Here is a 24,738-nt window from a genome sequence, read left to right on the forward strand (position 1 = left end):
CACTTGGAATAGTTTTGCATGAATTTTGTGGATAGAAGAGCCCCTCATCCCGAAGCCGAGCTGCGTGCCGTGGCCTTGCCGATTCCCAGCTGGCAGAGCTGCTCGGCTCTGACCAGTGCTAAAACCCTCACCCATGCCTCCATGCTGGTGCTCACCAGTGGCTGTGGAGACCCACAGACCGCAAACAGCACACGGGGCTCCAGGCTGGGATGTCGCCGCCGCTCTCACTCCTCCTCCCCGTCTTCGTGCAGGTAAAGCACTGAAATGCCACAAATGCATTGCATCCAACGAGAACGACTGCAACAAGCAGGGCTCCCACAGCTGCCCCCAGTATGCCGATGCCTGCTCCACCATCACCGCGCCCAGTAAGTCCCTTGGCTGGGGGGACCGGGGATGCTGGAGGGACAGAGGGACTGGGGGGACCAGGGATGCTGGAGGGACAGAGGGACTGGGGGGACCAGGGATGCTGGAGGGACAGAGGGACTGGGGGGACCAGGGATGCTGGAGGGACCAGAGGGCAAGGAGAAGCAGAGGACCTGGCAGGACAGACTGGGATCTTTTTATCCCCATGAAGCAGGGATGGGCCATCTGGGGTTTTTTTTCCCCCAAGATATTTAGTCCTCAGAAATCAGTTTTTGGTCTGAGAAAACTGCCAGCTCTTTGCTGGTGTAAAGGAAGTCTTTCTTTGCGGCACACTGCTTCCATCCTCCAGAAATGCTTCACCACCCTCGGCGCAGCTTTGTGGCTGCAGGGTAGCAGCGTGGCCGGCGAGATGGACAGAGATGGTTCCCGAAGCCAATCCTTCCTGGCCTTGGGTTCATTCCGTTGCTGTAAATAGACGCGCAGGGCCGTGTGATGTGCTTGGATTTGGAGCACTGTGGCCATGGGGACATTCCTTGACCCCTGCACTGCTGCTCAGCTCCCTGACAGCCCCGCGGGCAGGAAGGATACCCTTTTATCCCACATCTACAAAGCGATGCGCTGTGACGCCACTCTGCTTCCTCACTTTCCTCCCTCAGCAGGGGAGGAGGGAAGCCTCCAATGCTCGGGAACCCCTAACCCCTACGTTATGTATGTCTTCTCTTGCAGACAGCGTCATTAAGTCTTGCTCCTACAAATCCTTCTGCGACCAGGCACGGCGTGGCAGTTCCAGCGGGGCCACCCTGCAATGCTGCTTCAGTGATGACTGCAACGGGCCACCGCGGGGACCCCGGAATGGTGGGGGAGCCCGACTGCTGCACCCCCTGAGCCTGCTGGGCGCCGCGCTGGTGGGGAAGCTGCTGCTGAGCTGGCTCTGAGGATCCCAGGAGAGTGGTGGCCAGCCCAGCGTAGCTGCTTGCTGCAATAGCCTAGGGACGCGCGCAGGTCGGCGGCCGGCGGGTTTGCTCTGCTTAAAGTACAGGAGAGGCTCATCTGCCATCCGTCAAATAAAACCACGCAGTTAAAACCATGTGTGCAGCCACTGCGTCTCATTTGCAGGAAAACCATCACCTCCGGAGAAGAGCCCGAACCGAAATGATTTGGCCTGAACCAAAATGATTTGACCCAAACCAAACTGATTTGACCCAAACCAAACTGATTTGGATTCTCAGTGCTCCATATGGGAATGGGAGCTCATCCGAGCACAGCCCCCCTGGGGGACAGAGCCCCTTCTCCCAGCACTCTGCCCAACAGGGATGCTTTTGGGCTGCTAACTTGAGATTTGTGGCTATGGGGAGCGGCTTCTTTCCTCCTGTGGCTGCAAAGAGATGGGCCTGGAATGGCTATAAATAGATTTAGTGTAAAATGTTGGCCGAGCAGGTTTGGTGCAGCTCTTTGTGGTGCTCAGCAGGAGTGTATTTTCAATATATGATGCTTATAAAGGTGAAAGCACGTTCCCTGAGAGAAAGCTCTACTGGAAACACCCCCAGGAGCGTGCAGTGCTGCTTTGTTTCATAAGGGAGTATGGTGAAAGCAAGAATGAGGAGGAAAGAAATGGGAATGACACGGGGAGGAGAGCGAAGGGTGGCCGGGAATGCGGAGAAGAGAGCAGGAATGTGGCTGCAAGACATGTAACGTAGGGCAAGCCAGCAAAGTGCTGACTGAGAGCCCAGCCACTGCCCCTCCAGCACAGCGACCTGCCGGGAGTTTCCCTTAGTCATAATGCAAGAAAAAAAAAGGGAACGGGTACTGAAACAGAAAAGGACAAGTTCGGACAGAAGAAAGAAAGAATTCAGCACGCTCAGATCCAGCCATGGAACTCCTTGCTGCAGGATGTGACTGAAACGGAGACCACGGTGAGTGCTGAGGGATGAGAGGGGCAGGAGCCCTGGAGGACACGGGTATCGAGTCTTGAGAGGGTTCCCACCAACCAAGAGGACGCTTGGCTGCTGTCGCTGGTTGGGAGATATCCCCAGTGTACAGGGAGGGTGTTTTCCTGAGGGGGACCCTGGATGCTGGTGGGAATTCTAAAGGCAAAGACGTGCCCTGGGAATCCACTGGTGGCCCTATATCTGCTAATGGGGCGTCTCTGCGGGTTCCAGGGGCTGCTCGTAACCCCAGCGGCCAAAGACATCGAGAGGTACGGGAGGAGAACGGAGAGGCTCTCAAACGAGGGCAGAGCAGCGTGTGACTCGCTGCCGTGTGACTGCGCCCCTAGAAAAGAGAGCTGCTCCACAGCCGGGCTCGGGTGCGAGTCACAAGGTCTGCAAGAGGTGCCCCGGCGTAAAAATACCCTATGGAACAGTTTAGTCCTTGCAAAGCAGGCGGGGAGGGGAGAAAAAGACAGCACTTGGCAGGACACGGCTCGTGAGAAATGCTGTGGGGCCGGCAGTGCAGCGAGCACTGGGACGGAAAGGAGAGCACGCGATGGGACCGACGAGGGTCGTGCGTGAGGCTGTGCTGAAATCCCAGCGCAGAAGCTCTGCATCTTGTCTGCTGTGCATCTCAGAGTGCATGCGCTAACGCTGAGCCTGCTCAGCACCAGTGCATGTGGGATTAAGTAGGTAAGCACTGCAGCGGGCTGGTGTGTGTCCACCTCCAGGATCTCCAGAGCTTGCCTGGACGTGGTCCTGTCCTCACCCAATGCAGCTGCCAGCCCTGCTTTGAGGCAGAAAAGCTGCTTTTTCGACCTTCTTGTTTTCTTTTTTGTTTTTGTTTGGTTTTTTTTTTTCTTTTTTTCCTATTCTAATTATAACCCTTTGCCATGTGTGGCTTTTATTTCCATAACTGGTCGTTTGTCATGCCTCAGGTTTTGGTTCCCTTCTAGCACCTTCAGCAGCTCTGCAGCGAGCGCTGTGTGCTTTGAGACTCTGGTTCCTCCGGGGTTTGCAGTGGGTCGGGATGGGCTGCAGCTGCCTGTGGTGGTGGGGAGGTGGGCAGTGCAAGGAACGAGGTACTGGCTGCCTTGAGGGTCGATCCTTCCCTTAAAATGTTCAAGGAGCAACGCCAAAATCCCGCTGTCGTGCACAGCAAGGTGGGCATCCAGGCTGGAGCAGCCCTGGGTGTGCTGGATGCATTTACACGAGGTCCCGTCGGGGAGTGGGGGCAGGAGGAGATGCACTGGGACACAATCATGACTTTTCTCCTAATGCAATAAATAAATGCTGCCCTTTGGGCTGCTGCTTCCAGCAGGGCATGAGGATGGACTGTGCCCCAACACGGGAACTGGGGTGGGCTGAGAGCAGGCAGCGAAGATGCTTCTCCAGCACATGGCCAAGGTCAGCTGGCAACAGCGAGGAGAGTCGGTGCGGCAGCGGGGACGGATGGGGCATCTATTTTATGACACTGAGCGCTGTGCTCTCAGAGATAGATGGGATGAACACCCCTGTCGGGGACCAACAGGAAAAAGACGACCACTTGTGCAAAAAGTTGGAATGCACCATTTGTGCAGAGTGTCCGTGGGAGTGAGGCTCTGGATGCACCCCTGGAGGGGCCGGGTGCACCCTCGGCGGTGCTGGCAGCCCCAGGATCAGTTTCACCCGCACAGGGAGAAAGTGTTTGGGGGCCAGATGAGCTCCAGAGAGAAAGCAGGGACTTTCTGAGGGTGCAGCACAGGGTGCCCACGCTGTCCTGGGAGGCACAGGTGGGGAGAGTGAGCCTTTCCCACTCCCTAAACCCACCCAGAGCTCCAGCAGCATCCCAAGTGATGCTCCTGCAGGAGCTGTGCCCAAACCGTACGGCTCATCTCCATCCACACTCCAGCACACGTTTGAAAGCCCGGTGTGAGCTGAGCCTCACCCGCCACGCTCGGCACTGCGACAGCGTGGGGTTTCACCCGCTGTTGGGGCACTGACTCAGGCCCAGAGCAGAGTCACAGAGAAATGAACACACATGGTTTCAGTAACAGCGTTTGGGCAATCTTCCGGAGCATGGAAAGGGGAAAAAAAAAAAAGCTTTGTTCTAAAAATGACCCAGGCCATAGGAAATGCTGGGGGCTGAGGCCATGTGTTCACCGAAAAACGCTTTGTGCGGCGAGCGCTGAACTGCGGGTGATTGCTCTGGGAAAAACATAACCTTCAAATGTGCAGCACTGGATCCTCAAACCCGGTCTGGCCTTCAAATGAAAAAACAAAGGCCCCCGCGATGCCCCAGCAGCGAGGAGTGTGGAGCTGGGGGCATTTGCACTGCTGGAGCAAAGCTGGTGGCGGTCCCTGGATGAGGACCCTGCGGAACTGATCCCTGCGTGGGTCCCCGGGAGCACCGCTGACTTCCCAGGGCTGCATCAGCTCAGGCGGGGGGAGCTTTTGGGTGGGGGTGACAGGCTCAGCCGACTAATAGATCATTGACCGATGCAACGTGAGGTTCTCTGAGGGACCAGGCAAAGCACTAACGATGCCCTACGTGCTTTGGAAGCCTTGAGTTTGTGTTGATGTGAGAGCAACCTGCCCTTAGGAACCATTCTTGCATGAGAACCTGCTCGGTGTTTCGAGCATCCGAGCTGGGGGAGCGACTCTCACCTCAGGCAGGGTCTCAGTCAGGATCAGTGGTCCCAGGGATGCAGCTGGATGTGACAGGGATGCAGTTGGATGTGATGGGGATTCAGCTGGATGTCACAGAGATGCAGCTGGATGTGATGGGGAAGTAGTTGGATGTAGCAGGGATGCAGTTGGACGTGACGAGGATGCAGTTGGATGTGATGGGGATGCAGTTGGATGTGACGGGGATGCAGTTGGATGTGACAGGGATGCAGTTGGATGTGATGGGGATGCAGTTGGATGTGATGGGGATGCAGTTGGATGTGATGAGGATGCAGTTGGATGTGACAGGGATGCAGCTGGATGTGATGAAGATGCGGTTGGACGTGATGAGGATGCAGTTGGATGTGATGGGGATGCAGTTGGATGTCACAGAGGTGCAGCTGGATGTGATGGGGAAGCAGTTGGATGTACCAGGGATACAGTTGGATGTGATGGGGATGCAGCCGTTCCCATGGACCCCGGGAGGCAGCGGGCAGGACGGGCTCGGGAAACTTTCCTGCAGCATCCCGGTGATGGAGAGGGAGCTGTTTGGAAAAGGGGGATTTACTGAGGGTCTGGGCAGCTTTTGCCAGGAGGGACGCGAGCCGGGGGGCTGTCGGGGGAGCCCTCCCACGCCGCGGCGAGGATGGGGAGGGGACCGGGACCGGGTCCCAGTCCGGTGCCGCGGGGAAGGATGCGAGCGCTCACCCACCGCCCCACGGAGCCGCCCTGCACCCCTCACTCACATCCGGGGCCGGGTTTGCTAATGAGAGACGTAATTAACCCGGAAAAGAGCGGAGGCAGGGGCACACCCCCGTCCCCTCATGCCGCCCGCCCTCCGAGAGCCGCTCCGCCCGCTCCGAGCGCGGCGAGCGCTGCGCGGTGAGTGCGGGGAGGGGGCTCCGGGGGAGAGGGGGGGCTCTGCAGGGAATGGGGGCTCTGCAGGAATTGGGGGTCCCTCTGGGGATGGGAGTTCCCCCCGGGGAAAGGGGGCTCCGTTCAGGGAGTGGGGCTTCACTCGGGGAAAGAGGTTCCTCCCCCGGCAAAGGGGGTCTCTCCTGGGAAAAGGGTTTCCCCGGCGACTGGGGCTCCCCCCGGGGATAAAGGGCTCCCCCGGGGGTTGAGGGCTCCCTCCGGGAAAGGAGTCCCTCCAGGAAAGGAGGCTACCCCCGGGGAAAGGGAGCTCCCTCCGGGAATGGGGGTTCACCCCGGGGAAGGGGTTCCCTTGGGGAAAAAGGGGTCCCTCTGGGCAAGGGGTCCCTCCGGGAGCGGAGGCTCCCTCTGGGAATAGGGGCTCCCACTGGGAATGGGCTCCCACTGGGAATGGGGCTCCCTCTGGAGAATGAGGTCCCTCCAGGAAAGGAGGCTCCAGCCGGGAAGGGGTCTCCCCCGGAGAAAGGGGTCCCACTGGGAAAGGGGCTCCTCTCGGGGAAAAGGAGCTCTTCCAGCAAGGGGCTCCCACCGGATTAAGGAAGGGAGTCGTGGGGGGCTGGAGGTGTCGGTGCCCCCCGGGGTTCGGACAGTTGGTCCCTCGGTGCGGGGAGCTGGCAGAAAACTGTGCTGGAGATGCCTCGGGTGATGTTGGGGTCTGCGCTCCTGCCTGGGGCAGCTCCTGCACGGATGGATCTGGGAATGGGGTCCCTGCGGGACGCCCGGGGTGCGACACGCACCCACCGCTGTGGGATGGTGGCGACAGTGCAGGGTGATCTGGGATCCACTTGGAGTGCATCCCCTGACTGCATCCTCGCTGCTGCCAGCCCGCCTTCCAACAGGTTAATGATTTCATTAAGGCAAATGTCTGGAATTAGCAGGAGTTGGTTGCTGGGCTCTGCCTCCACCGCCTGTCTCCGGTGCCAGCTGCCGGATGGATGTTGGCACCGCGAGCTCTGGAAGCTCCGTTGCAAGGCCAGGTAGAAGGAAGTAGCGCTGCAACCGCTGCAGCTCGCAGCCGTTGCCCTGCACGGCTGGGGCTGTCTCAGAGCTGCTTGAGGACAGAAAGCATCACAACTTGGGGCCCTCTGAAACAGGAGTGGTCGTCCTGTGCCTCGGACATCACCAGGGCAGCTCGAACAGGCAGCTGTGAGAGACAAAGAGGAGGATGCTGTGTCTGCTTGCAGATGCGAGGTGCTGAGGAGCCGCCTGCGGCCAGCGCTGCAGGGATGCTCTGGGTGTCAGCGCTGCGGGGATGCTCTGGGTGTCAGCTCTCCGGGGATGCTCTGGGTGTCAGCTCTCCGGGGATGCTCTGGGTGTCAGCTCTCCGGGGATGCTCTGGGTGTCAGCTCTCCGGGGATGCTCTGGGTGTCAGCTCTCCGGTTGCCTTGGCTTCTTCTGGGGTGGGTTTCTGTGGGTCGCGCTGTGGCTGTAGCTGTGCACTGAGGGCTGGGAGCAGGGCGCAGGCAGCCGTGAGGCACGCACAGCGCTGGCCGCATGGCTTGCTTCCCGGAAAGTCTGGCTGTGTGGCTGTGCACGGGGCCTTTGAGCCGGCAGTGACCACAGAGAGGAGCTTGGGTGCTGTTTGACCAGCGCCCCGCACCTTCTGCATCCTCCCGGGAAGCGCTTACTTGTGTCTCAGGAGGCAAGCAAGGGACTGTTATTTCTGTAAACCTTCTATAGCTTAATTGCTTGTCATCTCATTAAGTGACCAGAAAAGGGTTGCCCTTCTTTGTGGGTTATTATGACTCTGAATAAGCTGGGAAGTCGTTTGCTACAGTGTGGGGAAGGATCCTGGAAGCCTCTGATGTGCTTCACTATGAAAAGGCATCAATTTGCGATGGGAATCTGGTAATGGGATCCCCAGCGCCTGATCCGGGCAGCTCAAATCCTGGTTGGATGGCAGATCAGCCTCCATGAATCAGGCACGGGTGTCATCCGTAATTCACAGCTTCCTCTGCCCCATGCTGGTGTGGTGTCCGTGAGGTTTCCATAGAGGATGTCCTCTGGAGCTGAAATGCCTTCCTCGCTGCGAGGCCTTCAGGGACTCATCTGTGCTTTTAAATGATGCTGATTTTCCGTGAGGTCCCTCTTATTCTGCCTCACCGGTTTAGTTTTGTGTCCTTCCCACCCAAGTTTGGGTCTCGTGTAGAAATATTTATGATCGGAGTTTACGCAGTGTTGTATAAATAGTAGAAGTTAGTAAATAAATAGTAAACGTTTGTAAACCGAGCCTTTTCTGGCCCTCCTGAGCAGGAGGAGCAGATTTCTGCCTGTGGTGGAGCTGGAGATATGCTGCGTTTATCCCTATCCTATGGAAAAACGCAGCTCTTGGTGGCTGCAAGGAAGGAGGCAGCTCGTGTGCTGCTGGCAGTGGGGTACGAGGGGACAGGGAGCGGGCAGGGAGGAGCGCGGTCTGGAGCGCAGGCTCTGGAGCTGTTTACAGCCTCCTCTGCCCGAAGGGTTTTGCATATCCGAGTGCAATCCGAGGTCAGCTCGCACAGAAGAGTTGAGCTCGTTTGCGGGCTTCCAGCTGAGCCCGTATTAATTAGGGATGGCAAGGGGGATGCAGGGAGTCCCAGGAGGCTGGAAGGGTCCAGCACTGCAGCCCTGTGGTGCTGTGGTCCCATCCCTGGTGCCTGCAGCCACCTCGACTCCTGCCCGTCCCTCTCATCAGCAGAAGTCTCTGGACTTTCATTAGCAGCGGGAGGAAGAAATCATTTATGAGGCCTGGCTGGAACGTGTCGGGATGGTTGGAGGCATATGGGAATCTGCTTCCTCCCACCTGCAAAGAGAACCCCGCAAAAAAGCAGTAAAATGCAAAGTGCACGCATAACCCCTGCGTCAAGGCAGATGTGTTGCTTTAAACCTGTCTCTCGTACTGAAGCAGCACCATTTCCCTCCTAGAAAAGCCCCGATACCCATCTCCGAGATGCTGGTGATCAACCCCGAGATCCTGGCAACAGGTTGTCTTGTTTTCTGCCACCTCCACCTCTGCAGCTGCACCACAGCTCTTGCACAACACTCGTCTCTCGGGGCCCCCGCTGCGCTGCAGCTCTTCAGCTCAAAAATAGTATTTCCTCCTTTTCTGCATGAGATCTTTTATTTGTGCAGCCTCCCCTTCTGGCACCTGCGCGAGTCGTCCCTCTCGTACCGGACAAACCGCACTGGGTTCATCTCGCATCCTTTCGCTGCCGGCTGCCTCCGTCCCTGCCTGCCCACGCTGAGCCGTGGCGAGGGGGCTCTGCCCGATGGAGGGGTGCACCCTGCCCGCCTGAGGCTCTTGGCGCTGCTCTGGTGCAGAGACCTCGTCCGCTGCGACAGCCCCATGGCAGGGACGCAGCGGGGCTCCCCTCGGCGTGGCTCTGCCCCGTGGGTGGGAGCTGCTGCCAGACTAAAGTGGTGGCAATCTTCACCCACTCCCGCTGACTCAAAGCGGTCACGACTCCTGCAGGGTGACTGAAAGCGATGCTCGGGCTCCGCTGCCTCTTGTGCCCACGGGGGACACGAGCAAAGCCCAGTTCCAGGCACCACAGCTACGCTTTTCTCTGGTCAGACTGCTCATGCGCTGCGCCCGGGCTGTGGCAGCTCTGACTTGGCGTTTCTCCCTTCTTCTGCAGAGGGATTTGTGCTGTGGCTGCCTGGGACAGCCCAGCTCTGCTCCTCTGCAGCTCTGTGGCCACAGTGAGCTCAGAGGTGACCTCCTGGCTCGCCTCCGGATGACACCGGGGAGGGTCCGTGCCCGCCGCAAACCTGGTGAAGGCTTGGCCCCACGCGATGGGTCATCGTTTTCCCTGCTGACTCGGCATCCTGGCTGCACAGATTTTCTGCTGGAGTTGCAGATTGTTTCCCATTTCCTGGGAGTGTGCTCAGGCTCTCTCTAGCACGCAGTCTGCCTCGGGATTAGTTTTTATTATGGTTCCCAGAGACCTGGTGGCTCGCGTCAAACCCTTTGTGGCTACTCCGTGTCCTCTCGGTGGGCTGAGCTGTGGCACGGGGCTGCTCCGTGCTACGGAGCATGGTGGGATGCGACCGCCACTGTGGCAGGGGCAGTTTGGGGCTCAGGGCTGTCACTTGGCATCACTTTGTCCCTGCCTGGGGCCATCCCGGTGACCGTGGTGCTGCCCTGTGCCACCCGTGGTCTTGCAGCGTGGCCAGCATGCTCCCTGGACCTGGCGGGGTTGGCGGCTCTCGGGGCTCATGAGCGATGCACACCTCTGCGGGGAGGAACACGTTTATGCAAACGCCTAATTTTTCGGGGAGGGGAGGCAGTTAACGTGCTCGTTCGGGTCAGCCCTGGCAAGTTGTCCCTTCCCTTTCCCTCTTGGCATCCTTGCACTGCAAGCTCCGGTGGGCACTGAACAGCCGCGCTGGCATCCCCGCACGCCTGGCACCGGTGGGTTGAGGTGGCCCCGGGGAGTTTGGGCTGTGGGAACAGAGCACCCACCTCTTCTTGCCCATTCCTCCTCCACAGGGTGATGCAAGAAGGAGCCCGGCATGCCGTACGTGGATCGACAGAACCGTATCTGCGGGTTCCTGGACATTGAGGAAAATGAGACCTGTGGCAAGTTTCTGCGGCGGTATTTCATCCTGGACACCCAGGCCAACTGCCTCCTGTGGTACATGGACAACCCCCAGGTAGGTTCCCGTGCTGTCCTAACTTCACGCTGGGCACCTTCGTGGAAGTTGTAGGGAGTCTTTAGCTGTGTCTCGGGCTCCTCGCTGGGCTGCCAGGGTGCAGGCATCTCCTCTGGGTCCCCAAGGGAGGATGCTGACTGGTGCATCCGTTGTCTGCCAGGGTCTCCCATGGCTGAGTAAGGCCATGACCAGCCTTCAGCAGAACAACTTCCCTTGACTTCTGTGGTCTCCAGGACTGCCCAGCAGCAGCTTCCACCACCAGGAGCCACTGACACCCTGGAGTACAGTAGAAGTACTGTGAAGTAAGAGTAGAAGTGCCAGTAGAAGATGTGAGCTGTTAACATCTCCCCTGCATCTTAGCATAGAGACAGCGATAACAAGTAAGAGAAGAGGTTATCCTGGAGCACTTGTCATCTTGGAAGCAGTGTCATGCAGCAAAAGCACTTGGCCCCGGAGCCGGGCAGCTTGGGGGAGTTGGAGTCTGTGTGTGTTGTACCCAATGTCTGGGGGGGCTGCTCCAGTGCTTGCGGTCAAGCTCAAAAGCACAAGCGCCAGAGCAGAGCTCGAGGAAGCCCCTCCTGGAAGCCCCACGGTGCTCGAGCACCGCTCGTAGGCTGGGGAGGCACCTGCCTTCCTGAAGAGCATCTGCAGCAGGTTTTTCATTGCCGTGTTAGAATGGGAAGGGGAAGCGTCCTGGCTGGCGCGAGCACGAAGCGCTGCTCTCTGGGCTGTGCGAGGTGGGAGTGGGAGCCCGTCCTGACCTGCGGCGCCGCTGCACGGGGCGGTGAGCGGGGGCCGAGGAGGGCACGGTGCTGGGGTGCAGCGCAGCGTGGCCACTCTCAGGGCGTGAGATGAACCAGGTGCACGGAGAGGGGAAGTGGCCGAGGCCGGCAGCACGAATGTGGCTCTGACCCCAGTGACACCAAGCGACGGCGTGGCTCGCCTCCTCTGCATCCTCCCTGTCATTTACCTCCCATTGCTTGTTATGTGTTTTGCAGAACCTGGCTATCGGCGCGGGTGCCGTTGGATCTTTGCAGCTGACCTACATCTCCAAGGTGATTTTGGGGTGGGGCAGAGGGAAAAGCAGCACTCCCTGTTGTCTGTTATCCATGCTGCTTTCCTGGGACTCGGTGAAAACAGTGCAATAAGTGACAACTGTTGCGGGGCTGGTGACTGGAGCGTGTGGAGATCGCAGCCACGGAGAGCGCAGCTGCCACCGTCTTTTTCCCCGTGAGCTGCTCCTCGTCTGCTGCTGAGGAGGAGCAGGGGAGCGGCCGCTGTGCCGGGCTCGGCTCCGTGCTGGAGCCGGATAAAGAGCAGCACAGATCATTCTGTTCCTGCTGAATCATGATTTATAAATTAAGCGCAGATGAAGCAACGCTGGGAGGCTGAGCCTTCCCCATTTCAGAAGGAGCCTCGCTTATAAATTATATACGTTTTAGCCTGAATGTGAATTGCTGCAGGACAGCATTTGGTCACAAGCGGCAGGACTGGGTCGTGCCAGCGGCTTTAACTGCCGGCTGTAAACATGCCAGAAAAATGGAAGTTTGCTTGAGAAAACATGTTTAAAGCATTATAGACTGGCTCCAAAGGAAGACGGCTGTCAGAATAAATGCTCCCCGAATTCTGTGCTGGGAGCCCTGGGGAGTATTTTTCTTACATAAATGATTCCTACTCTTCAGGGAGAAACCACTGCTATTTTCCCTCAATTTTCTTAATTGCTGACAAGAGCGGCTGTGTTGGTCCGGCAGAAACTCGTGGTTCTCAAGGCCTTTGAAAGCTTTCCGCTCTTCGCTCAGCAGCGCAGCCGGCGCCGGGGGGGACAGCGGGAGATGAAAGCCCTGTCTCCACGCTGACCTTCCCCTGGGACTGTGCGTCCGTTGCCGCATGTGCTCCGCGTTACAGCCCGTACGGGCCAGTTCCCCAGGGCTCGCACAGCTGCGCGGCGCCTCCTGCACTCATGCCGTGCGTGTTGTCTTCATGGGCATGGGATGCTCCAGTGCCCCCAGCGCCGCGGTGCCCGTCAGCCCAGGGTGGCAGAGCCTGGGTGGGAGCGGGAGATGTGCTGCTCGTGTTCATTTTCGCTGGTTTGAGCTGCCAGGCTCTCCTCATTTGCAGGTGGGGGACGTCGAGGTGGGCAGGGCGGGCGATGCCTCCCCTGTGGCTGGAGCGATGCTGGGCATGGTGTAAGGAGGCTGCAGCATCGGGGCTGGACATGGCTGGCTTGGAGCTTCCCCTCCAGTACGGATGAGAGGATGATACCTCCAGCTCTTGTGCGTGTTGTTATATTTGGTTCTTATCTTTAGTTTTTCCTCTCATCTGCTCTGTCGCAGGTCAGCATCGCCACCCCGAAACAGAAGCCGAAAACTCCATTCTGCTTTGGTGAGTGAGGGGCTCTGCTGGCAGCACTGCCCATCAGGGGGACCACAGGAGCTTCCTGGACCCCACCTGGGGTTCTCACCAAGGTTTCCAATGGGAGCTAACACACGGGTGCTGAGAGGATGGAATCCCAAGGGCCCTCAGACGCCCTGTGCGAGGGGCTGACTTCAGCGCTAGGTCACATCCTTGTTTGGGCCACGCCACAGCCTTGGTTGAAGCCCAGCGTCAGCCCTGCCCTCTCTCAGCCCTGATGCAGGAGCTCTGAGGTTACATCAGTCTGTGGGGATCCCCCTGAGCAGCTGCCCTGTCCCCCCGTCCCTGAGCACCAGCCCCTTGGCCGCTTTTCCACACGAGAGCTTGCAAGACCGATACCTGCAGATCGCTCTGGGAGCTGAAGGACACTGTCCTGTTGATTTATTGTCTAATTTGTTTCGAACGATGCTGAGCGCTGAACGCGGTTCCTAACTACTCTCTTTGTTCCCTCTTTTGGCAGTTATCAATGCTTTATCTCAGCGCTATTTCCTACAAGCCAGTGACCAGAAGGACTTGCAGGACTGGGTGGAGGCGCTGAACCGGGCCAGTAAGATCACGGTAGGTTGCATTTACTCCTCTCTGATGTTGCTGTGTCTTGCCTTGATGAGCCACTCCGCAGCGCCCTGGAAGAGCTGTGCTTTTCCTTCTTGCTGTGCTCTCCTCCTCCATCGCTTCCCTGGTCCCACCTGAAGAGCAGCGGTGGAGGTGGCCGGGCTGTCCCCAGCCTGGGAGCAGGTCTATGCCAAACCTGCCAGGCTTTCACCTGCGTTAGTGCCCAGGCGGTGCTGGGGAAGGATCAGAGCACAGCTTGCGGAGGGTGGCTGCAGTGTCTTGTCCTCCTCCCGGAGTCTGCTCTGCTTCGGCTGCATCCCTGTGTTGCTGTCTCCGGGGTGTGGATTCAGACGGGGATGCTCCCTCCATCACCCCCATGGTCAGGGTTTACATCGCTGCTGTTTGCTCGTGCATCTCCACCCTCCCTGCCCGGCTGCTGGGAGGATGGCGCCTGCACCCTGGGGATGGTGCTGCAGGATTGATCCCCATCCCTGCCCGCTCTGGAGCGTTTCCCTCCTGTCTGCTGGGCTGCCTATAATCGCTCCTCACCGTGGCTCTCAAAGGAGGTGTTTCATGTGCTTCGGTCATTTATTTACTCAGTTTTTGTTCTTCCCGGAATGCCGAGGCACAGCAAATGCCCTGCACTGTAGTTGTGCCTGGATCCAACGGAGTTTGTCTGCCATCACCCCTCGTTTTCCGTCGTGCTCATGTAACCATGAACTCATGGTTGCTGACCCGGGAACTGGCGGAGGCTGCGCTCCTCGGCTGCCCGGCGCTCTTGGCAGCGAGGGATGCTGCTGCGCTGCCTCTCTCCTGCAGCAGAGCTGAAGCACCGCCTGCGTGCGGTGCGTGATGCTCCGCTGGCAGCGCCCGTGTGCCAGGACTCCTGCGGGAGCGGGATGGCTCCTTCCTGGGCCTGGGATGCGGGGGATCCCGGCGAAAGGGGCAGAGGTACTGTAGGCGTCTGCGTACCCAGCGTCTGTTTGATGCCAGCAGGGTGTTAACTGGATCACGCACTGCTGCTGTTTGTGGTTTGTAAGCTAAATATAAGGAAAAACCACGGCAAATGGTTTAGGATTGAGACCTGTCAACTTTTATCTTGGAGTTTTTGTTTAAAATGACTGGATTGCTGTTGTTATCCCTGTGGGAAACTCATCCACAAGACCAGACCTGGCTTGTGTTTTCTATTTTTATCTGTGATACATTAAAAGTGACAACCTCTGTGCCTGCAGCCACCGAGCTGACTGCACGGGCTCTGGCTTATGCCTTCTCTTTTATGGGTTCAGGTGATAGTGGCTACAAAAAAACCCATCTCCAGAGCTGGGTCGGGGCTGTAACCGGAGCCTGCCAGCGCCGTTTGCCCCGGTGCTGCTGGGGTGGTTTTCCTGGGGTGATTCCCTGTGTTGCTGCTTTGCCAGGCTGGCCACGCTGCGAGCCAGTGTGACGGTGGGAAGAGACACAGCTCCCGTGTCCACAATAACCCATGATGGTTTTCATACCTCGGTGTTGGCCACCTCTGCCCCACTCTGGCTGAGTCCCGGATGGCTCATCCAGACCTGCGGAGAGGGGTTCTCGTGAGCTGCCTGGGGATCACAGGGCTGCCGGGATGCAGGTTATGCTGCTTTGCCCTGCTTGGGAGATCCCTCTCCTACTCTGCAGCTTCTTGGAGGTCTCTGTTTGCACCTGGGCTTCCCTGGGCTCCCAGTTGCATCACTGTGGTGTGGATGGAGAGGCACAGGAGGGGCTGTGGGGTGATGTTCTGGCTTTTGGCAGGGTTTTGACCAGCGCAAGCCTTTGCCATCTGAGCAGCCTCCCTCTTCCCTGGGCTCTGCTGGGCTCGGGGCCATGGGGTGTGCCACACCAAGCACTCTCACGTGTATGTTTGGTGCCCGCTGCCGCCGGCCGAGCCGCTCACCGCGGTGGGATGGGAAGGATGGGGCAGCGGTTTGGGTCTTGGTCCGGTGCAGAGATCCAGGTTCAGCTTCCGCTTCTCACAGAGACTTCTCCTCTGCTCTTGGCAAATCGGTTCCTGTGTTTCCTCACCCTGCACGCTGTCTCTGTAGCCACGGCCTCGGCAGCTGAAGGCGTGAGGTCTGCAGCTGGCGTGACCGTGACAAGGGACTCGGTGGTTCTGCATGAAGATGCTCAAGCTGGAGGCAGCGCTGCCTGTGCTGGGCACCGAGCAGCACCTTCCCCCTCACACCGCTGCCTGCGGAGACGCAGCTCCTTCCCCCTGCCCTGATGCCCGTACGTGCAATGTCTCTGCATCTGCATTGCGAAAGCATTTCCTCGGCTGCATCAGCTTCCCAGGCTCTCCGTGCTGCCTCCTCGTGCTGGCGCAGGTGGTTGGTGCGTGATGATGCCCTTGGAGCTCTGCGCGGGGCTGAGCGGTTGCAGGCGTGTGGGAGCCTGCGTGATGTGGCCCTCGCTCTCACGGCAGTGGCGTTTCGGAAGCGGGGAGCGATGGTGCTGGAATGTGTTGCTGCTGCCGCCTGCTCCGTCAGCAGAGCCAGACTCTGGGAGAGCATCAGGGCTTTGCGCAGGCAGTGAGGCTGCGGGGGCACCGGAGGCTCATCCTTGGCGCAGGCGACCGATGCGTAAAATAGCGCCCGGGTGTCTGCTGCGCTGCTCGGCCTCTTTAGGCAGCCGAAAGCTTGTCATTAAGCCTCGCTGTAAGTAGAGCGGGGACAATTAAAGGAGTGAGTGTCCCACAAAAGCACTGGGCTGCAGAGGCGAGTTGCAGGCTTGTGTTTGGCGATGCTTGATTATTCACCACCTCTCCTCTCCTATCTGGGTGCCTCCTGCAAGACACCAAGGTGGGGCTCACACCCTCCCTGACGGGGGTGGCCCATTCATTTATCATTTTTTAAAGGGACGTTGCTGTATTTAGGCTGGGAGGACAGACCTGACCGTGCCCGGTGCAGGCGTGGGGCTGCCCAGCGTGGTCATACCTGTGCCCTTCACTCCTTTCTTTCTCCCGTAGGTGCCGAAGGGCAGCAGTGTCCCACCGGCCACCGAGGTCGCGAAGCCTCCCGTGGTGCCCCAGACCCAGGAGAGGAAGCCCCAGGTGGCCTATAAAACCGAGATCATCGGGGGGGTGGTGGTCCACACGCCCATCTCCATAAACCAGGTGAGCAGACGGGATCCATGCACAGCCCCAAATCCTGGGGGTGAAATCCCTGCAACATCAGCATCCCGCCTTGGTCTCTGTTCCCTGTGCTTTGAGAGCAGCTCCTGGTGGGGATAAGCAGAAAAAGTGGCAGCTTTCTCTGTGCACAGCTGGGCGAGGGCATTCCCACCATGCTCTGCTTTGGCGTTCCCATTCCTCACTGCCGGAGGTCTTCGAGCCCTTGAGCCGGGCTGGGAGGGGTCCGTGCCCGCTGGGGTTTGTGTCTGGCTCCTGCTGCTCTCGTTGCCTGCCAGCGCGGGTGCCTGGGTCTGCAAACCACTTGTTGCAAACGATACCCACATCCTAATATCCCTGCCCGTGGCAGTGGGGGTCAGAACTAGATGAGGTTTAAGATCCCTTCCAACCCAAACCATTCTGTGATTCTATGATTCCTGCTTTAGGGAGGGAGAGCGCAGGGAAAGCGAGTGTTGGGGCGTTGCTATTGCTTTGGTGTCCAGCTGTGCCGCACCAGCACTGAGCAGCACAATGGGTGGGGAAATGCTGTTGGTGCACAGCTGTGATGGGTTCCGTCCTTATCCACCCTGCGGGCTGGAGCAGCAGAGCCTGTGTGCCTGGATCCCGCAGTGTCGGGGGACGCTGGGCGTGGGGGTCTGGGGTGCTCGGGGGGGTCCAAGGGAGGTCCAGCGTGGGGCTGGAGGCAGATGCTGCTCTGGGCTGTTGGGGAGGCTGGTTTGCACTTTCATTTCTGGAAACCAGCAGGGTGCTTGCAAACCCTTCCCACTCTGGGGGGTATAAATAGCTGCGCTTCTGCAGCACCTCTCCTTTGTCTGCTCTGAAGTGTGAGGAGATGAGGGGGCGTGAAGAGGAGGAGAGTACAAATCTGCTCCATCCCAGCCATCCCACACCATCCACAGTCCAAATCCCCCACCGAGGTGCCCGAGGCAGAGGGACCCCGTATTGCTGCCCCCATAAAGCAGCCGAAGGGCCAGCCTGGTGCCGCTGGCCGTGGCTCTGCACCCCTTCCCTCGGCACGAGGCCGGATGCGCACATGCCCTGTGGTGTCTCCCGCCTTTGGGTGCTCATCCGGCCCCGGGTCTCACTTTAGCTCTTATCAGCGGCAGCACTAAAAATAGAGTGGAGAATTAGATCATTGCAGGGTTTTTTTTTACTGTCAGGTGCTTTTAACGCTTCCCTTGTGGCAGGGTTTGGGGAGCTGGGTGCGGAGGGCTGCAGGGTGCGAAGGGACGGAGCTGGTGGCCATCCCCTTGGGATGCTGCTGGACCCTCACCCCGGGCTGTGCCTCCCCCCTGCTCCCCCGCGTGCCGTGCAGCCGGGGCAGCCTGGCTGCCAGCTTGCAAACACGTGGCAGCACCCAGCCCTGAGACTTTTCTTTTTGCTTTCAGTGAGTTAAAGCTGCTCTTTCCTCCTGATTCTTAAGTCTGTGTCTCTCTGCTCCCCTGCCAGCTCCATCCTCCACCCACGAGCTCCATCCTCAGCCCTTGCTTGGTTTCTTCCTTTCACCAAGGTGTTTTCCAAACGTTGTGCATCAGCTGCTGGGATATTTTCTGCTCTCTTGCTGCTTGCCCCCTGTGAAAAGGTTATTCCTTTGCTGCAGCTTCCTGGGTGCGTCTGTGGTTTCCTGGCTCTGCCCGGGCCGGTGCTACCCCACAGCAGCTCTGTGACTGCAGTGGGGAGCCCTGTGCTCCGGCTGCACCCCCCAGCCGGCCAGCAGCATCGCTCCTGGGTGTCACATTCCCTATTTCAGCAGCATCCCCATCCCTGGGGACACAGCCGGCTGTAACACTCGGCAGAGCTGGTGCAGCCCAGGCGAGGGGAATGCGAGGTTTCCCCTTGGTGGCCGGGCTGGAGCTCTGCTCCACACTCTTTGCAGGTGCCGCGTGTCTCTGTCCTGGAGAAAGCAAAGCCTCTCGAAGGTGCTGGAAGGAGCAGGGCGGGCAGGTCGCTGGTTAACCGCAGCGGCAGTTGCACCGGCACGGGCGCCGTATAAGGCTGGCGGCAGCAAGAGCCACCCCGGCTGCCATGGCAATGCTCAAACCTCAGCGCGGAGCTGGAGGAAGGGGTTGGAGGGATGGGGGAAGGAGATGAGCACAGATGTTTCATCTCAAGCATCCTCTGCGCTGCGGAGGGGGAAGGGAAGGAAAAGAAGGGAGATGCTCACAACGGGGCAGGGTCCAGCCCTTGGGATGCTCTGGGAAGGGCTCGGAGTGAGCCCGGGGATGGATGCTGGGTGTGTGGCCACGTGCACAGCCCATCCATGCTCAAGGCAGCGAGCATTGTACTTGGGGAGAGGCAACTCAAGACCAAGGGAAGCGCGATTTTTCTGCCTGGGCTGCAAACATCACAGTTTCTTTTGGGAGAATTTGGCTGTGAAAATGCAGAGCGGAGACTTTCTGGCTTTCCTGGGCAGTTTATTCCCATGATATATTGTCTTCTCCAGTTGGAAAGCATCCCTGCTCTGTAGCTTGGGTCTGGCTGGCTCCAGGTCCCAGCTGGTGGTTTTCATTCTGCCTCCCTCTGCTGAACGAAAGAGCTCCTTGAGCCTCGTGTTGCCCCTGGGTCTGTGGTGCAGTTGAGTCGCCTCTTGGTGTTTGATAACCAGGCAGATGAGGTCCTGTAACTGTTTGCTTCAGCTCTCGAGTTACTTTTCTGCAGCCTTTCCAATTTCTTCATGTTGTTTTATAATATGTGGGTGCCGAGAGGGTGAATCGTACTTGGGCAGCAGCTGCACGGGATGAGATAAAATCAGCTCTTGACTCTGGTTTGTTCCCCTGCTCATGTCCAGGCATTGCAGTCAGCCCTTGGCAGGCAGCGCTGCGCTCAGGGCTTGCTCTGGGCTGCTTTTCCCTCCAGCTCTGCTGTCGTGCCTCCTGGCAGGGAATTGCTCTCCCTGCTCTCACCGTTTTCCCCCATAACTCTGTGCTCTCCGTTTCTCTGTAGAACGGTGGGGATGGAGGAGAGGGCAGCGACGTGGCCGTCCACCCGCTGCTGCGGCGCTCACAGAGCTACATCCCCACCTCTGCTGCCAAGCCGCCCGCCGGGCCGCCCGTCCTCAAGAGCGGCTACTGCGTGAAGCAGGGCAACGTGGTGAGTGTGGGATGCTCTGCACCGCGGGGAGGCTCAGCCGGGTGGGCTCCCTCCCCCTGGGCTGGGGATGCTCCAGGGATGCTCCGGATGCTGCACCGCAACAGCGTGCGGGAAGCATCGGAGCCCAGCACTGAGCAGGTTCCTCCTCTCTCTTTCAGAGAAAGAGCTGGAAGCGGCGATACTTTGTCCTGGATGAATTTTCCATCAGTTACTACAAGTGCGAGCAGGTCAGCAGCCCTTCCCTGGGCCCAGATGCTCCCGTCCCAGTGCAGGGGGAACCCCAGGGGCTGGCCAAGCCCATCGTTGTCTCCTCTGGTCTCTGCAGGACAAGGAGCCCTTGCGTTCGATTCTCCTGAAGGACATCTGCAAGACCCACGAGTGCCTGGTCAAGTCTGGGTAATGCTTCCATCCACTGTTCCCAGCCAGAGCTGCCTGCAGGAGCTCCGGCTGCTGGTGGGAAGTGGCTCCCTGAGGAGCTGAACTGGAGGAGGGCAGGAAGGGAACTTGGCTCCCTCCTTTGGGGAGCCCAGAGGGCCCCGAACAGCGGCTGCAGCGGTGAGACGGTGCCAGGCTGAGCTGTGTTGCCGCTCGCTTCCCTTCCACAGCCCCATCACGAGGGTCAGGGGATGCGGCTGGACGTGGGATATTGGCTGTCCTCTGTTCCTCCTGGAGCTGATACCCATCTCCCTTGGCAGGCATGCTCCTGCAGCCCTTATCTCTGAAGATTAAGGAGTGTGGGGCCCTGCACAGTAAATCACATCGTACGACACAAAAGCAAAGCTGTTGACAAAGCTGCTGAAAGCCACATAGAGGCATTTTCCTTAAATTGGCACCAGTGGCCACACAGCGTCCTGGGAATGATTTATTGCAGCAAAGGCTGATAAAATCAAAGTAACTTGAAGAATTCCAATGGAAAACGAACAAAGAAAACAAACCTCTGCAGCAAAAGTAAAAATGTATTCGATTAATCTCTCTCCCAATTGTCATTCGTAATGAGTAATGGAAAGTTCCCATTTAGACTGAGCTATAAAGGAGAGGGATCGCAGGCCTGGGGAGGGGCAGGGTTGAGCTGGAGCATCTGCATAGCCGAAGGTCGCTGGGGAGCCAGAGTCTCCTCAAAATCCCAGTGAGATCCAAAATTTGCCTTCAATACGTTTCACCTCAGCACATCCTAAAGATGAGGTTCAAACAGGCTTTTTCTCTTCCATGGTGATGTCTCGGTGGTGACCGTTTTCTCTCTCTGTTCTTAGTGACCTCCTGATGCGGGACAACCTCTTTGAGATCGTAACGAGTTCCAGGACCTTCTACATCCAGGTGAGGCAGCCGAGGTGGGCACTCCGTTCAGCTCCCGCCAGCCCGTGCCGGCCCTGCTCCTCCGAACACGCTGTTCCTCGCCGCTGGCACGCACAAGCCGAGGAGTTTGGAACAGCTTTGCCGGGCACGGGCAGCGAGGGAGAACTGTGGGTGGTTTCACTTCTCCCTTGGGCTTATTTATAACGGCGAGCAGGAAAAAGCAGGGACACAAGCACAGGGCAACGTGATGAGCATCGCGGGGGTGCCTCCCGTGGATTTGTCCTCATCCGTGCTTCCTGGTGGCAGGGATTGATGCTGGCTGCACCGGAGGGGGGATGGAGGCGAAGTCTTGCTCAAGCTGGTGTGTTTTGCAGGCTGACAGCCCCGAGGACATGCACAGCTGGATCCGAGTGATCTCGGGAGCAGTCCAGGCTCTGAAAACTCGCCCCAGGGTAGGTCACCTCTTTTCTGCTCCATATTCAGTGTCAGGTGAAGATCAGAGCAATGTAGAGGATGTTTCTTGAGGGGCTGGTGTTAGCCAGGATGGGATTCCTGCCCTCTCTGTGTTGGTTTGCCTGTCACTGGAAAAAGTTTCCTTGAAAAAGATGGAAAAAGGAGATTCAGACATCCAACTGGACCTGTACAAGCCTTGCTCCGCTCCTGGTGAGCCTGGAGAGCCCGGCTGGTGGCAGAAGGCCATTTAATTCAGAGTTCACTTCGGGTTCTTCCTTTCTGCGGAGTGCCTAAAAGGCCCAGTCCTGGTCCCCAGAGCTTTGCAAACTGCTCACAGCATTGCACGCACAAACCCCAGCTCCAGCCAGCGCTCACTCCGCATCTGTCCTTGCAGGAAATCTCCTTCATGAGATCCAGCTCCCTGGTCAAGGCCGGGGCCCCCTCGGCCCCTTCCCCGCAGAGGCAGGCGGCCGGGGAGAGGCGAGCACTGAGCAAAGCCCCCTCCACCTCCTCCTGGCAGCCCTGGACGCCGGTGCCGCGAGCGGAGGGGAAGCAGCCGGTGCCGGAGGAGACGCCCGTGCCGCTGAGAGACTCGGTGTTCCTGCCGGCCTTCATGGAGCACAACGCCGGAGCCGCGCCGGGCAAGCGTGTGCGGCACAAGTCGGAGCCGCAGCACCTCAAGGAGAAGCCGTTCCCCTTTGACTTGGACGATGAAAGCATCCGGACCTCCGATGTCTGACCAGGCACCAAGCCTGTAGGATGCGCAGCCACGCCATGCCCGGGACGGCTGCTCTCCCGCATCCACTCCATGCCTCGGACTGAACTCATTCCATCGTCTCCACATGGGGGAAGTGGCCCTTTCCCTCCACCGCTGCTCTCTCCTGTGATCCAGTATCCATCTGGAGCTGCGTCCCGGTGCCCTGCTCCGCTGGGAGCGGGGTCCCTGCCTGGGCTTTGCCCTGCGTGGCTCCGTGGTTCAGACGCTGCCCGTGGGTACCTCATCCTGCCATCGAGCGGGAGGCGCCGTTCCCTGGCACAGCCTGGTGTGGGGGCATCCTCCTCTGCAACAGCATCCTTTTCCCCCCAAACCAATCCTGGAGGAACCATCATGAGGTCTCAGATGTGTGAAGGGGAGAGTGGCCTTTCTTGTGTTTGGAAAAAACACTTTTCTCCTCTTCCAGAGCCAGGGAGATGCCAGCACGACAGCTTCCCACTTTGACTTCTTCCCTAGGAGACCATCTCTTTACGCTGCCCGACCGGTGCCATATCAACAAATCTGTGGGCTTTTAATTACCTTTATTTTACGCCTATGGACACTGTTAAAGCCCCGAGTCCCTGCTCTGCCCTCCTGAAAGGCTTAGTGGAGCTTTTGGAGCGCGAGGTGGTGGCTCCCAGGCACGAGAGCATCCTCAGGTACGGTGCTGGATTTGCACTGTGAACATCTGGACACCGGGAAGCCGCACCCAGGTGGTAAAGTGCTTTTAGCACAAAGCAAGGAACGCCGAGTGTGTAAATGCAACTGGGAAGACTCATCCAGCCAACCCGCCCGCTGCCTGCCTCAAAACGGGGATAAGCAGAAGCTTTGAGTGCAAAGTCAACTCGTCATTTCCACAACCAAACCAGCTCCTGTAGGAGGTGATGAATAGCCTGTAGAAAGCTCAGGTATTCCCTAGGCAGCAGCACGTCTGATGTCTTCACCCCGGGATGCGTGTGTAATCCTTGGACACCTCTCCATCCTTGCTGCCAGCAGCAGGTTCTGCCCATGCGGCTTCACGAGAGCGATGTTGAGCCTGTCCAGGTGTGGGTGCTGCCTCACCCTTCTGCTGAGGGCTCTCACAGTGGCCTCGCCCAGACCCAAAGTCCCAGAGCATTAATGGCCCGTGGCGTGGTCGGAGTGAACAAGGCTTTCTGCTGTTGTGGACTGGTTACCTGCTCTTTGGTTTTCTTTTTTTCTTCCTTTTATTTTTCTTTCTTTTTTTTTGGCATTATGTGTTCTCTGCTCTGTAAACTTGGCTCAATGTGCTCCCCTGGAACCAAAACATCTGGTTTATCCCTGCCCTTTCCAAGTCTCCGGCTGTTTGACAGCTGGCTCAGGCTCAGCCTAGGATGGAGTGGAGCTTCATCAGTTGAGCTCCGGGACGTTGATGAGCCCCGTGGATGTTAATGGGATTAAATCTCATCTCCCCACATCAATGCTGCTCCCCTGAAGGTGTCCTAATGCCGCCGGGGGGTGACAGCACCTCCCAAACTGGGGTGAGGGTGGCTCAGAGAGGGGTGTGCGGAGCTGCTGGAGAACAAAACTATGAAAATGAGTGGGAATCAATGCAAACGGTACAGTGTGAGTGTTAATATTTGTTATTTAATTGTAGGAACCTAGACCAGGCTCTTCCCTTTTCTTCTCCTTTTTGCTTTATTTGCACTCGTGTGTTTTAAAACCTGGGGTTTTTTTTAGGCTGCCTTTGCTGTTTGGCTCCTAACAGGGTGCTTCAAGGCTGCTTTAATAGCTCGGTGAGCCTGTCGCTGGCAGTCAGTGCATTTGGTGATAGCGCCCTGACCTCATTTCTGGAAAACGGGGAATGCAGAAGGACGAGGGCTGCTCTGCGCGAGGCTTCGAGACCGCGGAGCATCAGGGTTTGTGTTGCTTGGTGATTGCAAAGTTTCCTCGGGCCTGGGATGGTGCAGCAGGAGCTGTTGCACAATGAGGGTTAATTATCTGGGAGAAGCCGCTGCCAGTGGCTCCAGTGCTGTTGCAACATTCCTGTTTCTCATTCCTGCCCTCCCCACATCGCCAGGACAGTGTGGAGGCTGAATGTGAGGCTGAAGCAAGCGTGGCCAAAGTCCTGCCGGGCTCCAGCCCCTTTGCAATGTGGGTGGTGGTGAGGGAGGAATTTTTCTCACATGCCCAAGGACCAGGCGGATCAGCCAGACCTGGAGGCAGCTTTGCAGCAATTTTGAAAGCAGCCAGGTGTCCCCTGCCTCCTGGCTCAACTGCCTGGGGAGGAACGCATGGCCGCTCAGAACGAAGGGTGTGCCGTGGGTTCCCCCGGGATGTGCACAGGTTCCAGGTGTCTCTTGCGGAAAGAGTGGTGTGAGGGATGCGTTTGCTTTTTCCTGTGGAAGCTCCCATGCAGTTCCAGCCGTTTCTGGCTATGGATTTCAAGTGCTCTTAGGGCTGGGGTGCCTGCGCGGGAGATGCTCCATGGCTCCCGTGGTGCCAGTTACCCAGCTCCCCCCCACCTTCACCTGGAGATGGACACCCCCCCCCTTTTTTTCCCTGTGTTTTTAAAT

At 58.3% G+C, this 24,738-nt stretch overlaps 2 protein-coding genes across 8 annotated transcripts in view; both read left to right on the plus strand.

Annotated features, from left to right (window-relative positions):
* Positions 1 to 1,450, plus strand: part of TACC1 (transforming acidic coiled-coil containing protein 1) — a 38,731-nt gene extending 37,281 nt beyond the window's left edge. For all 4 annotated transcript variants that reach the window (XM_054088825.1, XM_054088822.1, XM_054088824.1 and 1 more), the window contains 2 exons: positions 252 to 365; positions 1,090 to 1,450. The gene's annotated coding sequence lies outside the window, so the exon portion shown is untranslated. The remainder of the gene's footprint in view (positions 1 to 251; positions 366 to 1,089) is intronic.
* A 706-nt stretch (positions 1,451 to 2,156) lies between these two features.
* Positions 2,157 to 24,738, plus strand: PLEKHA2 (pleckstrin homology domain containing A2). Of its 4 annotated transcripts, none has more exons than XM_054088982.1 (12): positions 2,157 to 2,276; positions 10,342 to 10,505; positions 11,504 to 11,560; positions 12,839 to 12,887; positions 13,378 to 13,475; positions 16,453 to 16,599; positions 19,558 to 19,704; positions 19,863 to 19,931; positions 20,030 to 20,100; positions 20,955 to 21,018; positions 21,372 to 21,449; positions 21,845 to 24,738. In XM_054088982.1, exons 2-12 carry the CDS (start codon positions 10,365 to 10,367, stop codon positions 22,187 to 22,189), a joined length of 1,266 nt encoding a protein of 421 aa, XP_053944957.1. In that variant the 5' UTR covers positions 2,157 to 2,276; positions 10,342 to 10,364; the 3' UTR covers positions 22,190 to 24,738. The 4 variants fall into 4 exon arrangements, with proteins under 4 accessions (XP_053944957.1, XP_053944956.1, XP_053944958.1 ...); XM_054088981.1 differs by lacking the exon at positions 2,157 to 2,276 and adding an exon at positions 5,682 to 5,819; XM_054088983.1 differs by lacking the exon at positions 2,157 to 2,276 and adding an exon at positions 5,909 to 7,061.

This window comes from Cuculus canorus, chromosome 26 (assembly GCF_017976375.1).
Source record: "Cuculus canorus isolate bCucCan1 chromosome 26, bCucCan1.pri, whole genome shotgun sequence".
NCBI classification, from domain to species: Eukaryota; Metazoa; Chordata; class Aves; order Cuculiformes; family Cuculidae; genus Cuculus; species Cuculus canorus.